At 42.5% G+C, this 18,364-nt stretch overlaps 1 protein-coding gene across 5 annotated transcripts in view; it reads left to right on the plus strand.

The window, feature by feature from the left end:
• The window catches only part of Grp170 (hypoxia up-regulated Grp170 co-chaperone protein), a 38,724-nt gene continuing 20,360 nt past the window's right edge, over positions 1–18,364 (plus strand). The window contains exons 1-13 of one of the 5 annotated variants that reach the window (XM_050178803.3): positions 1–196; positions 460–556; positions 1,076–1,140; positions 1,720–1,751; positions 1,867–1,945; positions 3,727–3,958; positions 5,305–5,433; positions 6,509–6,686; positions 7,798–7,984; positions 8,558–8,692; positions 9,112–9,330; positions 14,378–14,562; positions 16,108–16,249. In XM_050178803.3, the coding sequence (XP_050034760.1) occupies positions 481–556; positions 1,076–1,140; positions 1,720–1,751; positions 1,867–1,945; positions 3,727–3,958; positions 5,305–5,433; positions 6,509–6,686; positions 7,798–7,984; positions 8,558–8,692; positions 9,112–9,330; positions 14,378–14,562; positions 16,108–16,249 (1,659 nt within the window). In that variant the 5' untranslated portion in view covers positions 1–196; positions 460–480. The other 4 variants (XM_050178805.3, XM_050178804.3, XM_055071100.2 and 1 more) reach the window with 4 other exon arrangements.

An 18,364-nucleotide genomic window follows, 5' to 3' on the forward strand; every position in this document is an offset into this window, starting at 1 on the left:
GCATTCAAACCACACAGATTCAAACATCGGGTCCACGTGTCATTCTACCGGATATCCGGCGGGAGAGCCCAATCACCCATCGCCACATTCCCCGGCCATCATTAAAAACTCCCAAATTCGTTCGCCGGCGTTTCGGGACATGTGTATAGTGATGAATAGTATTCTTTAATTTCAGCCTTGGACATACAGTAGTTAGGTGAGTACTCCCCTGTACAATTTATCTGTATTCTGCGTGCACATAGCGCGCATCTTCGGCGATGGGAGTGAAGTTTCCAATGCCGGTGTCTTACCAATGAATGAAAGGTGCATGCTGCCCGCAGCTGATCGGTAAGCTTAGAGCCGATCAGCGGCCGGAGCTTCTGAGGCTTACTTTAATATTCGTGATGTTGCAACGTCTCTTGACGCTTAAAGTGTGAGCCCGAATTTATGGACACGTTTTCCTCCATGAACTCGTTTCAGGTCCCACTCTAATCAGTAGCAATGGCATTTTCGTCAATCTCGCGGCTGCGCCTCTCATGGTGTGTCGTCGCATTGTCAATAATTAGCTTCTACAAAGGTGAGTAAAAGAATATCCTCCCTTCCAAATGTTTGTGCCTTCGCTTGTCGTAATTACGTTGTGTTTTCCACGGCAGGCAGGTGCACGTACTGACGCACCGTCTCCTATGTTTACACAAGTCTGTACTTGCGCGTACGTTGAACGAAACCTTGGTCAACGTTACCCTAGACCTCACTGTGTCTATATGTAAATTTAAGCACACAATTGACTTAACTATATTGTTATAGTGTGCCTGCTTGTGGACACCTGACGCCACGTTGTATCACGCTTTGCGTGGGACATATGTTCGACAATGTTTCGTCATTGAGTTCCCTCGTGCACATTCGGACATGTTTGTACTGAACGATCTTTTCTTTCTGCATACAGAAAACAAGCAAACTCTATTTTATTTATGTCGTGCCTCTGGACCTGTCATAATTTGCGCAGAAGAGCTTCACGACGGCCGCACCTTGACATACTTGCGAATATACGCATGTTGTACAAATGTTCCGACTTGTTCTTTTTTCTTTTTTTTTTCAGTTGAATGTATTGCAGTCATGTCTGTGGACCTTGGCGTTGAGTGGATGAAAGTTGCCATTGTTTCAGTGAGTTTATCATACACTTAGTTACTGTGTTTTGTCATATCACGCAGCATAGTTATGCTCCTTTGGTAACTCTTCATAGAATAATGCAAGGTGCAAGGAAGGCATGACTAAGTGTTCAAAAGGATTCTAAAGGCGGTACATTTGTTGAGACATGGACAAACACTAAATTGCACGCACCTGAGCGCTTGTGTCTGTGTGACTTAATGTTCATCCGTGTCTCAATAAGTGCGCCTCCTTCAGAATGATTGACTGAATGTGTTCAGACACCGCTTAAGCTAAACTAAACTAGCCTGAACAAAAAGAAGTCTCCAATGTGCGGTGTTTAAATGTAATTGCCGTAGGCTGTGAGGTGTAGGCTCAAGAACTTGCTTGATGTAAAACATTGCAAGGCATCTGTGTGGTATGGTATTTACTGCTACCATTGGCTGCGAGGTTTGTAACTTGGGCAGATAAATTAGCTAACCATTGTGATGATAGTTCTTAGATGCAAGTGCACTTGTATTGGAGTAACATGACATACCTAAGTGATTCCACAATGATTGTTTACCAAATTTTGTATGTAATCATCTTTTTTTCCAGCCCGGAGTCCCTATGGAAATCGCATTAAACAAGTAAGTTCTTCCTCTTCAGGGTTTCTTGGCAATAACTGCTCTTAAGTATTTATTGTGTATTGTGAGATTCTGATTTAAATGTGCTGCTTACATGATTTCTTTGCCTTTTCTTTAGAGATTCGCAACGGAAAACGCCAGTTGCTATTGCATTTCGAGATGGGGAACGGCATTTTGGTGAACAAGCTGTCTCAACGGTAAGTGTGCCTTGCTTACAAGCATCTATATCTAGATCACATTCGGTAGCTCCTTTTAATTTTGTTATTTTTTATTCTTGCTTAATGTTGCAATCATACAGTCATTGTTAAAGGTGCATCGAGTTTTGATTAAAGTTTTGGTTAGAGCAGAACTCAAAGTTGAAGTCACAATATTTTTCGAAAGGTAGCCAAGGAGCAGCCGCTGTAAGCCACAAATGTTGAAGGTATCCCAGAGAAGAGACAGGCTATTGATAAATGATCACTGCAAATAACTATACTACTGCCCTGTGCCAGGCAATGCAATTATGAGAGATGTCACGTGATGCTTTGAAAATGGTGCATTATGTTTTTACATAGCTGTAAAGGCAGCAATACCTAGTTTAATTATGGGTACACAATTTCTGTTGGGCAAAACGTGCTGCTTTATAAAATCCAGGACTACTACCAGATAGGTAGTGCTGTGGTGCTATTGCAGTGCTTGAGGTTCGTTTTAGAAGCTAGCAGAACAAAGAAAAATGCATCCCAGCAGTATATGGGCCACAATTTTTGTAGCTGAGTCACTCTGAAAGTCATCAGTGTAATGCACAGTACCATAAATTAATAAACCTCCAACGATTAATTTAGTTCCTTCCAGGAGCATACAGTGATTTCTTTTTTCGATGCAGACAAGACAAACAGAAGATAGTTTAGCGTTCCCCAACTCTTTCATATGCTCTTGTTGGTTTTTTTATTGTTGTCAGCTTTTCTATTTTCTGGTCACGATGACGCCTGCGGTAACATTAAACCTGTGCTAATGATAGTTAGAACAAAGCCCAGTCACATTCCTTGTTGTCCACCAAACTTAGAAGGCAGTTTTAGTGTAAGGCAATTTGCTTATTCAGGTACTCAGTGGCTGGCTTGTTCATGCTTAAATTTTGCACAAAGGTAACATTTTGCGGTGTATGCTGCCTGGTAGCACGTTTGGATGCATTACTTGCATATTTTGTGTACAGTACAGTCTACTGTGAAAGGGCATACACAAATATGCGGCCCACTTTGTTGGTACTGTAGCTGGCTAAAGTGCTGCAGTCCAGAGAGGATGGCTCTAGAGAGGACAAAGTGGAGGGGGCCGAAGGGGGGGGGGAGGAAGAGGGTGAGGACGGCGGCTGGCAACAATCAACTCTGTTAGTTCCAGGAGCCGCCACTCTGTTCGTGTAACAGTGTTTAAAAATTTTAGTTTTACCATGTCGTGATTTACAACAAAAAAGGCGCAGTATAGTTGCATGACTAACACAGCTGCCAAAACAGATTGAGGTACTGTGAATGGTCAGGACCCACAATAGAACTAGAACCACAACAAAAATGAAACAGCCACCATGTTTATGAAAATGTAACTGGAGCACAAAAAAATGATGACTGTATAATGCAAACTAAAAAAAATCTGGTCTATTTATTGTTATCCAGTAGGACAAAAAGAAAATGCAATTGTCAGGACATTTGGCCGTTCCAACTGGGTCAAGTCAGGACAGTCCTGCTAAATTTGGGGCTGTTGGCAACCCTACTGCAGTCAGTGCACTGCCCCAAAGTGTAAAAATGTGCCAGTGCCACAAACCACAAGTCTGTGCAGAGCCGCTCACTTCCAAATTCATGTGTTCCCTTTAACTTTGGACCACACTGTGCACATTGTGTAAAGTGGATAGTCTCAGGAAAGGAACACTAACTCTGTCGTTGCTACCATCAACTATCATATTGGACAATGCTTGGGTTGACCGGTCCACCTGGCCATTGATCTTGCCGTGCAGGGTGTCAGGTTTCCAGACAAGAGCTACTCGCACTTCCTTGACCTGTTGGGCAAGGACAGGAACAGCCCTGTAGTGAAGGAATTTGAACGTCGCTTCCCATACTACCAGTTGGAGGCTGACCCAAAGACGGGTGGTGTCCTGTTCAGGCACCCAGAGGGCATGGTCTTCAGCCCTGAGGAACTGCTTGGCATGATTCTGGCTTACGCAAGAGAGTTTGCTTCAAATGCTGCTGGTGAGATTTAAGAGCTCTCTACTTTGTGAGTGAGTAGTGACTTGTAGGAATTTGTTGTCCGGCAATGGTAAACCATGTAAAAAAGTAAAAAAAAAATCGGTGAACTTCTGGAAAACTATGGACCTTTTCTTTAATAGCTTGATGGGGGTTACCATGTTGGTGGCTGGACTGGGGCAGTTTCGTGCTGGTTGTACTGAAACGTGCTGAAGGGAACAGGTGCATAAGGCTCTTGCATGTGATGACGACAGACCAAAGGGCATTCATCTCCAACTGTGTGGAAGTGTTTATAGTGACTCAACAAGTGAGGCATGAAAGTTTTAACACTTAAAAAAAAAATGTACTTTTATTGAGAAATTTACTAAGGACTTAATGTGGTGGTGGCCACAGGTGTACCGTAGTGCTACAATATTCCATGCCACCCCATTCTTTGTTCTTACCCTGTATTTTATGAGCGCAGTAGACCATGTAGGGTCCTTGTTGGAAGTGTTTTAGTGCCAAGGTGGCCAGATGTAGTCGAGCCAGAGAGTGAATGACCATCTGAGCTTTCTTTTCTTTTTTCTGATGTGCACAGCTCTGTTTATGCAGCTACATCCATTATAACGCAATATGTTCTTAAACATGGTCAATTTGCAATGTCTCAAGGGCATTTGAAGACAGGAGGATGAGCCTTACTGTGACTCGGACACTCCTTTTTCCCATCTGAACAGACTAGCTTGCAAAGCTTGGTTGTAATGTTTTCGCTGTGTCAACATGACAAAAATACTGAAATCCCTAATACAGCCCTTTCTGTAATGCTATATGGGAACAGTAGCGTTAAGCATGAATAAATCCAAATGGTATCAGAAATATTTTTCTTGTTTACTGTTTTTACATGGTTTCCTCAAGTTAGCGCTGGTACTTATAGCCATAGGGCTAGCATTTGACAATCTTCATGGCACAATGGCACTCCAGAATGGCCCCAAGTCTTTTTTTTTTTTTTTTTTGCTTCCCACCATCCTTCGCCTGTTGCAGACCAATACATACCCCTCCCTCACACGTTATCACACCATATACCCCGACATCTACCCGAGCCAGACGTGCAAGGTCTGTAAAACTCGATCAGCGACACTCCCCCACATGCTATGGAAGTGCGAACATCAATACCCAGACCTTAATCCCGTGACCCTCTCGTCGAGATGGCACGCCGCCCTGCGCAGCTCCCATCTCGATGACCAACTCTGGGCGACCCAGCAGGCCTACGAAGTGGTGAAGAGGCAAGACCTCGACGTCCCATCGTGGGAGGTCTAGGCCCAGCCGACTAAACTGCTGGTGCTCATTAAAGTTCACTCTCTCTCTCTGCTTTCCAGGACAGACTATCAAGGATGCAGTGATCACAGTTCCTGCGTTCTTCAACCAGGCAGAAAGGAGAGCACTTGCTCAGGCTGCTAGCCTTGGGGGCCTGAAGCTTCTTCAGCTTATTGGAGCCAACACTGCTGGTGAGACTCTTGTTTTTGTTTATTTCTCAGATTCTGTTTAATGCTTGCATGTCATGCCTTTAAACTGGCACTCATGTTTCATTTTCTTCTTTTTTTTATCAGTTTGTATATCTGAACTCATGCGTACAACAAATATTGTCATCATCATCAGCCTATTTTTATGTCCACTGCAGGACGAAGGCCTCTCCAAGCGATCTCCAATTACCCCTGTCTTGCCCTAGCTGTTTTACAACTTTGTAACTCAGCCATAAAATACAATACCACAGTTTTGTTAACACCATCTAATAACACATCTAAAGCTGCCGAAATTTATCGATTTATACGCTGCTCTGAAATATAGCGCTAACTTGTGAAAACATTTGCAATATTCTTGTAAAAATTGTAACCATTTCATCTAAGCTGTAAACTTACATATCACATTGTACATATGAGATGCTCTAACAGATGCAGTTTACAAAATGGCGATATCCTTTGTTTGTTTGTTTGTTTGTTTGTTTGTTTGTTTGTTTGTTTGTTTGTCTGTCCAGAGTTGCAAATTTGTAAACTTGTTGCTTTTATTTTTTGTGAAGCTTACCAATTTGCAGGAATATTTGTAAAAAATTCCAGGTCATAAATAAAAATCTGCTTCCTACAGTTGCTAGAATTTAACCTTCTCTATTAGCTGTGACAAATTTCATTCAAGTCGGTCCAGCAGTTGTCTCATAATAGCATTTTAGCATTTCACATGTATATGAATAGGTAAATCAGGGTTGGCCCGTAGCGAAAGGTTCTTCTTAAAGCTTTTACTATGCTATATGATGCAAGGCTTCTTTACGACTTTGAGTCGACCATGTTCTCATTGTTGTGATGTATTCACTTTTCATGTTTAGCCTCGTATGCTGCTTGATCAGGTAGCAATTGCAATATTCCTGGGCAGGTCTGAGTACATTCCTGGAATTCGGGTTCTTGAAGCTTAATTGAAGTTCAACGTAATCTTGGTCACGTCTGTTAAAACAGAAATTAAAGAAAAATTATGATTGCAGTGGTGTGCGCTAGCTAACAGGCATTCTACGTCCTCCTTTTAATCCTTTCGCAGCGGCACTCAACTATGGTGTTTTCCGGCGCAAGGAGTTCAATGACACGCCAGTGCACATACTGTTCTACGACATGGGCACCGGCAGCACCACGGCAACCATTGTGGCCTACCAGACGGTCAAGACCAAGGACAAGATTCTCGCCGAGCATGTGCCTCAGCTTTCCATCAAGGGCGTGGGGTGAGGTTCCTTTGCGCGTTACTTTGGTCAACTATGACAGCTGCTGCTAATGAGTGGTGCCTAAATGGGACATCTTGCATGTTCAGCGTATAGGAATCTGTGCGAGTTCAGGCAGTCTGGTAGGTTCACGAACAAAATGTCTGCTTCAGTGGCTAAATCTATAGCATAGAATACAGCATATGTGTAGGTGACCTGAACGACAAATAACAGATTATAAACCACACAGTTGCATTGTTTTCTCTTTTCTTTGAACCACTCCTATTCTTCAGCTTTGCTTCTTTACATTCATGCTAGGCATAATTCTATGGGGCAACCTTCTTTAAGGTAAGCTTGGGAACACCTAATTACCTATATATGTTAATAGGACCACTAGTTTTGTGTGTTGTCTTTTTTTCTTTCTTTTTTGTGGATCATGTAGTCATTTCTGAGCAGCTGTACAAGTAGCCTGTATTGTTAAATCTCTTAAACTGTGACAGCTCTACCATTTGTTATTTTACTGCATACCTTAGTTATTAGAACTATCCTGACAAATAGTAAAGGTTCCTGATCCATTTTAAGTTCAAGCTGTATGCATGCCTCCTGAGTATAGTATGTGTTGCTTGACTTGCTACCTACACAACACTTATCCCTTTAATGGTAGATGAGGTTAACAGTGCATAGTGTTTCAATGCCGTGAGGTGTGCTGGGTTCTTGTACAATGCAGGTCATTGTATAATGCGTTTTAGTTTATAAATGAACTAGGCTGATGGTTGTAATTTATGATGTGTTCACCAATTGCAGCCAGCAGGTTCTCTGGTTTCTCAGTTATTACTTCATATAGTTAGTGAATTTCTTTTTTATCTTTTAACAGAGCACCTATAACTTTATCTGTTCACTTGTTGCACTGCACTCAGTTCCCTTTCAAACTTGTCACATTGTATCGGTTAATATGAAACTATCAGACTTGTGGTGAGCACAATTTACACACGACACCAGTGGTTTGTTAGCACTGAAGACTCTGTCCTACTGTATGATGGTAGTCATGGTTACATAACTTGAACAATTAGACACACCTGTGCATTATTTGTACTCTCCAGTGCTTGGAAAGAGTTGGCTATTCTGTTTGAAACAGGTATGATCGTTTCCTGGGTGGCTTGGAGTTCAAGCTGCGACTGGGCGAGCGATTTGCCCGGGAATTCAGTGCGCTGAAGAAGACAAAGCAGGACGTGTTTGACAACAAGCGTGGACTGGCCAAGCTCTTCAAGGAGGCTGACCGTGTCAAGAAAGTTCTAAGTGCCAATACTGAACACGTTGCCCAGGTACGATCATCGAGCCTTTTCTTCTTTGTGGGCTTGAACAATCTCTCAGTTATGGAACTGAAGGGAACCTTAGACTATAAATAGGGAAAACGGGATTAAAACCTAGATTAACAAATGGAAAACACACTTTGTGATTGATGCTGGAAAAGTGCCATTGCATCCTCAAAGTGTTATGTACTTTTATAGAGAGAAACCTTTTAATGATAGCTGGAGATGTTAGCGTTGTGAAAGGCCTCGCATCCTACACAAGATAATTTGGGTGAAAGATGAAGTTTAATGCTATCACTTGTTGCCCACAGGAACGTGCTGTTGTGCAAAAAAACAAAGGGACAGCTGACATCCTGGAACATTTGTGGTTTGTGTAAGCAGATCTGCAGGTTTTTCGTAGAAACAAACTTGCTGGCATTTCTGAGCTCCATGCTACTTTTGGGGAGACGTGGAGCTGTAAAGCCTTTCCCGTGAATTACTGAAACACTGTTGACTGCTGATACACACTGATTTCTTTATGCATATGATCTGTTATAAATCTGTGGACATTCCTCTGAGAGTGAATTGGGTTTTCTTTCACTGCAGGTTGAAAATGTAATGGAAGACGTGGACTTCAAGTTCCCTATCACCAGGGTTGAGTTTGAGGAAATCAGCGATGACCTGTTCAAGCGTGTGGCCGCACCAATCCACATGGCCCTTTCATCTGCTGGCATGACCTTGGTGAGCAGTATGCTTTAATTCTAGTGCATTATTGTTTCCATGGCTGGTATAGTGCAAAAATGTCACCCTTTCGCTGTGACGTGGATTTTAATGCCGTCTGCTAGGGTCTAGTTAATTTTAATTCTTAAGGTTACATTGTATTCTGAAAGTTTTGAGAACATTTACAGAGTCAGAATAACCCGAATACGAAAAAGTACTTCGAAATCTGCGACGTCACACTAATGTACCAGTACTGGGATTTCGGTGTGAAATTCAAATAGAACTTTGACCTTTACTTTGTCTTCTAACACGTGTTCAAATTATTACCTCATTATTAAAAAAAAAATCAGATGCATAAAGAATACTATCAGTGCAAAGAGAAACACTAAAGCAGTCTAGTGTCCATTTAACTTTGTCGTCTTTGTTCCTGCATTTCCCAGGGTGAAATCGACCAAGTGATAGTGGTGGGTGGCAGCACCCGCATTCCGCGCGTGCAGCAGGAGCTGCACGCTGCCCTGGGAAGCAGCCGAGAGCTGGGCAAGAGCGTCAACGCAGACGAGGCGGCGGCGCTCGGTGCAGCCTATCAGGCCGCCTACCTCAGCAAAGGGTTCAAGGTCAAGCTCTTCCAGGTCAAGGAGGCCAGTCTGTTCCCCATTCAGGTGTGTGTGGCCTGCTTGGCAATGGAGTGACCGTCTTGAACGACATTTGCATAAACGTAGTACTAGTCTTGCACAGATTTTCAATGTATGTCAGTGGTGCGTGTGTGCAATGCATTGCTGCACACACATATCGGCGCAGCAAAATACGTTTGGCAAACCAGCACTGCGGAATCTCGCAAGGTGGAGGAAGTGTCATGAAAGGGCAAATTGTCATCCGCCCAAATGTAGCAAAGGAATCCATAGAGGAAAGGAAACCCATACAGGTTTCTTGGAAAGAAAGTATTGCAGTTGAGGAAAAATTTATTCTGGTTCGGGATGAAACTCGTGTGGGTTTTCTTTGCAGCTTCGTGCTACATTCGGGTAGATGAAAATTTTTCCTTTTAAGGTAAAGTATGCTGTATGTGCTTCATCTTAAACGAAAATTTGCCTCAATTTCATCCGTTGTTGCCGATAGTCTCTTACAGCTGGGCCTGTCAAAAGGCAGAACTTGTTGCAGGATTATTATAGGCAAACCAAACCATGCGAGAAGTATGGGATATTGTATCCGAAAGTACCTTATTTACTCGCGTGAGGTCCCTACTTATTTGTTTCTTCACTTCTTTTACCGGCTGCAGGCCTTACTTAAGGCAGGCTTATGGCTGCTTACCGTCTTAAACCGTGCTCCTACTGCAATGCAGAATAAAGCAACCATTGACGGTTGACTTTGAATACCTTTATTCAATCATCTTCATCTTTTCCACTGCCCTCCTCGTTCATTGAACTCGCCTCATCAGTGCGCTTCCAAAGTTGGTTGTCCTTAATTTCTGTTCATACTCTTGGAAATTCTAATCACCTTCAAGCTGTTGATGACAGTATTGAACAAGACTGCACACCATGCATTCAAAATCCATGCGCACACTTCTTGCTGCAATGCCCCCTTCAAGCGCTTGGAAACACGATGCAGCTAAACAGTGTACCACAGACACTGCTATTGAAGTATGTTGAACATGATTCAGCGAAGTGCGGTGATGATGGTAATGAGGCCATCATCGGCAGGACAGTAACTGGTGCCACTTAGTAGCAACTAGTGGAAACCAACACGTTGGTATGTACATGTTGCTTAGTGAAATTTCTTTCTTTTTGAAATTTGGATGCTTCAGAGCTCGTGCTTCCAAGACCTTGCATGAAGGTGGGTCGTAAATGAGTAGATACGGTATATGTTGTATGCGGATTCATTGTAATGGGGCATGAAATGTATAAGTTCATGATTGGAAGTCTCTGCACCTAGAGACAACAATATGCATTTAGGTGAAGAGCCTTTGTACCCTCTCGACTCTTCAATTTTCGCCAATACAGGGTTCCAAGTGTGTTTCAAAGCTAAGATGTTGTACCATGTAATGTTGTATGCTGGGCATTACAAGGTTGGTGCAGGGTGCCAATGTCTCGCCTTAATTTGATGTGCTACCTCTCGCATAATTGTGGTGACGCCTTGCATCATCATGTGTCCAGAGCACAAGCGCACATTAAACCACTTCCGTCACGGGTAGTATTGGCAAGCGAAATATGGCAGAAGGTACAGTCCCGGGACTTTGAAGAGTAGCTTTTTGACCTTCTGCTAGAAGTGCATACCCAGATGTTCTGGGTTGTTGACTTGCATTGATAATGCCAGATGTAGCTAGCTACATTGATTGATGTAAAGGGCACATGTGCTGCTTTTTTCCGTACAACGTCACCAGCAGTGGGAACGAGAACAGGCTGTGCAAGTGAATGCAACAAACTGTTTGGTTTTATCATTTCAAAGTAAAGGGCCTGAGCCCCTCAAGCACATCGAAACCACTGACTTTTGCTTTTGCTGCATGAGGGATGCTAGAATAACTTATTTTTGAGGAGTTATTCAAGACTATAGACTGATAAAAATGCGTAGAGTGCTTGCTTGCATATTCTCTCATTATTCTTGCACCGTCCTTCAAACTTTGTGTGTTCTTTAAATGTTATATATATTTCACCGCTTCAGAATGAAATCATTCGTTGATAGTGCATATGTGCCGTTTCTCTTGTTGTTTACACTGTTTGCCATGAATAAAGAGAAAATCAGACATCCACCCTTTGTAGCAATTGCTACTAACGGGTGGATGTCTGATTTTGTCTTTATTCATTACTTCTCTCCACCTTGCGGGTTTCTGCAGAACTTCTACATCAAACTGTTTGCCATGTTGAATGCAAACCAAATAGACCAGCTTTGTGCTTCCTCACATCCTTGCTATCTCTTTTTAAGTTCTTGTGAGCACCTCGAAGCTTAGTAAGTTACCTCTGAAAGCTTCCCGTGCTTAAAATGCTTGTACTTCAAGCTTGTCTCTTCATTTAGTCTTTTGGAGGTGAAAACAATAGTGCTGGCTTTATGTAGCATTGCTTTAGGTGTGTGTTAATAGTGGAAGCTCTGAATAATTCAAAATCGTCAAATATTCATTTCTCTTGGAATATAATAAATAATGCGCATTGGAGTACCTTGAGACATGGATGCAATCGAAGACTGTTCTAAATAATACTGCTGCACCAGGCTCAGTAATTTCCTTGCATTCCATGAGAATTCCTGGCTTCTACGTAGCCTGTGTATGTGAGTTCTCTCGATTTCACCATGTTTCCATCTCTGTGTGCGGTGCTGTGGTATAGCACTTCTGTCCTTCGATGCACACTGCACTGGTGCAACTGGTGATGTGCAACTGGTGATGTGCTGTTTTCTTGTCTCATTACTGTCACTGTCAAGGAGTACTAGATCACTGAAACCAATAGTTTCTCATTACACGCTCCTCAATTGACCGGACATCGAGTTGCAAATGGCATTAAATGCATGTATCAAGTAATGTAAACACCATTTTTTTTTTTACAAAACAGACCTCACACAAGCATTATCCCCTTCAAGTGCCATTTAATTGTGTCCATTGAAAATTTAGTTTAATTGCATTTCTTGTACTTTATAACACTGCACAGCTTCAGAATGAATTAGTAGGAATTTTCAATCTTTTCAGTGAGTTTAGTCAAGCTTTCATGCGGGAACTCCTTACAGGATCGTCAGATATAAGAATAACAAATATATTATGTCTGGTATACTTGGAAAGCACCTATCCAGACACTTAAATATGTGCCTGATGTAAAATGTTGTGAAGAAGTGAACCTGCTACATGAAGACAAACTTTCACTGCAAGGGCAAACATCCATCCCTCTACCTTCCAACTCAATTTACTAAAGCACATTACACTTTTAAGCATGAAATGCTTTTAGCTCCTGTTGTCGGTGGCCTTCAAATGACCTTGAGCCAAAAGCCAGAGCCGCTATCCGGGCACTCAAACGAGAAATCCAGACAAGTTCCAAGAACCAAATGAGATCCCCCCACCCTTTACACAGGACTGCATTACGTACGTTAGTTGCTCCCAAACAAGTAACAAAACAATAATGCTTCCGAATTCTTTCTAATGTTTGTTCACAATATCACTCAAGCTGTAACTTCTAGTATGCTGAAGTTTTATTTGTAATTCCTAATAGCGACATTCAGAAGACAGATACAGGGCGCCGTACACTTCACCTCTAGGAAATGGAATTTGCGGATCTACTGCGCTCGCCGAGCTGCTGTGTGGCGTGGCACTGGACACGTCTGGAAGTGCTACTTTGCCCTCGATATGCGAAGCTCGCCAAGCTGTGGCGTGGTGTGGTGCCGGAAGCATCTGATGCCCTGCTTTGCCTTTATGGAGGAAAGAAAAAGTTAGGAAAAAAGCATTATGTCACACAGCCAGCCTTGTAAAGCAAATGCTCTGTGAAGCCAGCCCTTAGCTCAGTGGTGGCCCAACAAGTGGCCTCTTGCATCTAAATCACAGAGCAAGAATCAAGATTTGCCGAGACGTTTGGTTGTGCCTCCTTCAGGCGCTTTCCTTCTTCTAGGTGGGTAGTGTGCTCGGTCTCCCTAGCGTCTTTCGTTGCCTGTCGTGCCTCCTTAAGCTGGTTTTCTTCTAGCTGGGCAGCACTAATATGGACTATAGTAGGATACAACTTTAAAAAACATCAGTTTGCAACCAAGGCACACCGACCATGCAGGATTGTTACTCCGCCAGCCAATTACAGAAGCAAACAAAATTGTCGTCATGCGACCATTTCAAAATGGCATTGTACTTGATACCTCCAGTGCGTCTGCTGTTCTTGAAGAGTATTTTCATCAGCGGAAGTGATTAGGTGTGCAAAAGAGATGGACAAAGTGTATGAAGTCTGAGCTTTTCACTCTTCAAAAGTCGGCGGCACAAATCATTTCACTGCTGACCCCGTTTTACTCATGAAACTTCACTGCCAACTGAAGCGAAACTTAACAATAAATAGTTGCAGTGAAGCATGCATTTTATTTCAGTTCAATAAAGAATTAGGGTTTCATCGTTCCACTATAATAGATGAGTGAAAACGTACAAAATTACACGCTTATAATTTTATTTTTGTGGTTACTGCCCTATTTAAGTAACAGGGAAAGTTTGAAGTCCGAACTGTTTGCAGCCTCGTAGAGGAGCAGTGGCTAGCAGTTATGAGGGCGTAGGCAGTGCTTCACTGCAGACTTGAGTTGTATTCGACTATAGTGTACAGTATGGCATGGTGCGGTGTGGTGTGGTGTGCCGTTGGCAAATTGCGCTACGCCCATTTTAAGATTGTGGCTAGTATCATCTCCAACCAATCTGCTTTGCCAGTTGCAATTTCATGCTTACATCTACTCTCGATTACGGGAAAGCCAGTTCTTTACTCAAATTTGTGGTACAGGTCCAATCAGAAGTGCTTTGAGATGTTGTTTACATATTTTAAATATAATTTTAATCAGTGCTTTTGATTTTGGTGCACTATCTTAGCATGCACAGTCGTGCATATAGTGCCTGAAGGGTTTATATTTCACATTGTTTAACACTGAGAAAATATTTAGTATATTTGATTCAATATTCAAAGGTCTTTTTTTTTTTTTTCAATATCTGTAATAAATTTGATTTAGAAACCTCGATGTTTTCACACCGCTAATTCGTTTTCTTTTACGCACTGGATGTTGCAGGTGGACTTCAGCCGAGATGTTGACACAGATGGCGTCAAGAGCACAAAGGTGGTGCGGCGAGTGCTGTTCAACAGAAACAACCTTTATCCACAAAAGAAGGTGATGACCTTCTCGCGCTACACGTCGGACTTTGACTTTGACATCAACTACGGGGACCTTAGCTTCCTGTCCAACAATGAGCTTGGGTGAGGTGCTTCTCCCTACTCTTGCTGGTATTGTATGAATTTGCCGTTTTAGCTAATAACTTTTGTTTGCAACCAGCGTGTGTACTATATGGGATTCTGTTCTTTCTTCCTTTTTGGTGACCAACTTTACTCTTGCATATGAATACTTTCGACTGCTTTTGTTGACTGACCTGGCCAGAAAGTCAGCACTGCATGATGTAGTACTGGTAGCTGTTGAGAAAAAAGTCTGAAGAAGCTGTTGGAGAAAAGAAACATTTGTAATCATCGCACATTTATAACATATTACCATGCAGCGTTAACAGGTAACATAAAGTAACATACTTTGTAACGAGGGAAGTTTGTTTTGGAAGTTCATTGACTATATTTGGGCTGCACTTGTAATATTTTTTTTAGTAGTGTGCTTGGTTACTGAGTTGTGTTAGTGCTTGAAACCTCTTGCATTCAGCTTTTGATGATATTCTATAGGGGCTGCCTTGCTTTTGCTAAAGGTCCAAAAGAGATTTGCAGTACATACAAACAAGCGTACAGACTATTATCTCCAGCATGAGGAACTTGCGTTTGTAGGCTGTTTTCATTACCACATTTATTCAATTATGAGGCAGTCATGATTATTAGGCGAGGGTGCAGTTGGAGGATCCAGGAAAAAAACTTAAGTATGCACACTAATATAAGGTGATGTAGAGTAGACGATGGATTATTCAGAGTTGGCTGGGATTGCCCGAAATACTGAATCGCTAACACAGGCAAAGCACAATATGGCTACCATGAAATGGGGAGGAAGGGAGCTTCAACATGTGAAGTGCGCGTTATATGCAAATTTTGCCTTTAAGGGGTGGCTTCATGGCAGCGCAAGATTTTTTTTTTTAAGTGTGGCTTCATGACAGTGCTTGCCGCGATGCCGTGAGACCACTCTATAAGGTGAAATATGCGCTGCCATGAAGCAACACCTATATTGTATTCAAAACTTGCATATAAGGCGGGGTCGACTTAGAGACTAAGGATTCTGGGAAACAACCTGGCCTGATATTGGAATAAGTACAGTAACTAAATCATGTGGTTGTGAGCACTGTGGTTGGGACTGAATGGAAATGTGTTTGAAACACAGTAAAGGAATTTCCAATAGCAGGCATCAGTTATACCACTGGCCAAGGCCAGAATGTTTCTTTGAAGCCAATAGGAGTGATTATTATGGTGACGTTATTGACTTCTGGGCACAGAGAGAGGCTTAAAAAAGCTAAATTTGTTTAATAAGCTTCGGTCTAATCCCTCCTATCATCATGGCTATGAAACTTGCCTTTTTCCGTATTGCTGCCCGACTGCTAAGGTGTCAGTGATAAGGTAGCAGGTACATTTAGCCATAAATGCAATGTATTTTCTTGGTGTGGAACATATTTGTGTCATTTGCCTGAGATTAAAAAAGAAAGCCAATAAGGCATTAACTGTGTCCTAGTTTTGCTCTGGTTTTGTACTTCTGTGCTGTGTTCTGTGAGAGTTCCATGTAGGACTGCTCTAAAACATCAAGACCCTATTCCCCATCTTGCGCAGCAACTTTGGATCACTGAACATCAGCAAAGTGTCGCTGACTGGAGTGGCGGAAGCGATTCAAAAGCATGCTGATGATGCTGAACCCAAGGGCATCAAGGCTCACTTCAGGCTAGATGAGAGTGGCCTGCTTCACCTAGACTCTGTGAGTGCCTTCTGCTTTCACACAGAACTGAGCCGTGCTTTCCTGCAGCGTGTAACATAAGCACCCTCTTTTATGCACGTGTAGCGATTACAGCTTATAATTTCTTGCTTGTGTTTATACTCATCTAAATAACAAGAAACCTTTACTGAGTCAAACCTCATTATAACAAAATTGCGTCCCACACAAAAATACCTTCGTTATTTGCAGTAGTCATTATAAGCACAGACGCTGATATCATAAAAAAAAATTGTGGTGGGGTCTAAGCAAAAGAAATATAAGCGTGATGCCTCTGAAGAGCCACAAAAGAGCCTCCACTCTCCTGTTGATTTTGTTGGCTCGTTGGCTGCTTTCCTTGTCAAAGATGTCACATCAACAATAAGTTTCAAATCCTATTGCACTGTCATTAATATAGAAGTGTGTGATTGGTGCCATCGCACAGGACCAGCATGTTGGCTTGCTGGCTGTGGGCCAGTGAAGCCAAGCTGTTAGCCAAAATGCATGTGCATGTCCAGAATGTGCCACTTTAAGTTGCTCATGCTGGGTGTATAAAGGGACAGACAACCTCTCAAAACATAAATCGAGATAACCCTGCTGAGGGGAAGATTGCCTAGCATATTGGTTAAAACTAGCCATATTTTTCTAATCGAATGTGGATTTATATTTTTAATTCTTCACTAAAAGTCTAACAAATGACCTTAGGCACCCTATGCGGCAAGAACATGAAGATGCATAAGAGGTCTATCACTTGACCTTCTATTAGTCTATGTGGTTCCTGGTCTTTCTATTAGTATTGAAATGTAGTACGCTTTTTAGGTTATAACTATTTATAATTTGCAGGCCGCAGATACGCATTCATTTGCAGTGAGCAGAAAAGTGGCGCTGCCTTTACCTTCTTTTTTGATGAGTTGGCTTGACTCGTCTATCGACAGAATAGCGATGACGGGGGCTAGCCAGCCATGACATAGGCATGTGCTTGGGCAAAAACGCGGAAAACAAATATGAGAAAGGTCTGTATAACAACACAAGCTGTAAGCGAGGAAATGTTAGTGTCACTGTAACAGAGCTGGCCTCAGTTCTTGCATTCTTGATGTGGTTCCTGCAGCAGATATGTTGAAATAAAGCATGGCCTGCATATTTAAGATTTGCTTAGTTATGTGTTGTAATTTGTTATATCCATGCTCATTATATCGAGGTTCATGCACTGTTCAGGTATGCTCTCTCATCACATGTATTCATTATGCTGTTCAAACTATTGGGTGTTAGTACTTATGAAGGGTGGTATGCATATGCTTGACATATTGAGTAATAATCAAATACTTCTATTTTGAGTCAAAGTACAGTAGAACTTCGTGCATACATTTTGAAAAACCACGAGAAAGAACATACTGACCGGGAAGACGTACGATCCGAAGTAACCAAAAAAATGTGTCGGACTCAACTGTGGTTGACATCCATGCAATGCGAAGCTTTACGCGGATCGTTGCGGCACGAGACGCCGACGCACGTCGAGCTGATGGTGCCCCGGCGGCTGGAGACGCATTTTGTTGTTTTCCTATTACGTGGTGTTTTAAGAGGGCGACGAGAAACCAAAACGAAATTAAGCTGGTGGGCAACGCTGGATGTCGCCGAAGCGAAACGTGGCGCCCATCTTGCACCGCCTGCAGCAGAGAACAGCGGCTTGTTTGGATTATCGCCTACTAAAAGCGTGCAGTACATTACCAATGGCACTGCGCACCATGCGCTATAAATCTGATAAGTGAAGATGCTTATTATAATAGGTTTGGCGGCGCTAACTGAATGCACCTTGCGATGACCCGGCTGGAGATTTGCTAGTACCGGAATAAGAAACTGTGCGTGCCGTCATTTTCACACGAGACGGGCGGCTTATATTGTTCTCGATTGTGTGTGCCTTGCGCCTTTTCTTGTTCACATGAGATCTAGCGCCCGGAAAACATAAACTATCACAGTCTGCAGCAAGGAACGGCGTCGCATTTCAGTTATTGCCTATTAAAAGCATGTGCTATGCTTCCGGTGGCACCACGCGCTGTGAAACAGATGGGTGAAGATGCTTATTGCCATAGAACTGGATATGATAGCTGTGAATGCTGGGTGCAA

Source organism: Dermacentor andersoni, chromosome 5 (assembly GCF_023375885.2).
Source record: "Dermacentor andersoni chromosome 5, qqDerAnde1_hic_scaffold, whole genome shotgun sequence".
Lineage (NCBI taxonomy): Eukaryota > Metazoa > Arthropoda > Arachnida > Ixodida > Ixodidae > Dermacentor > Dermacentor andersoni.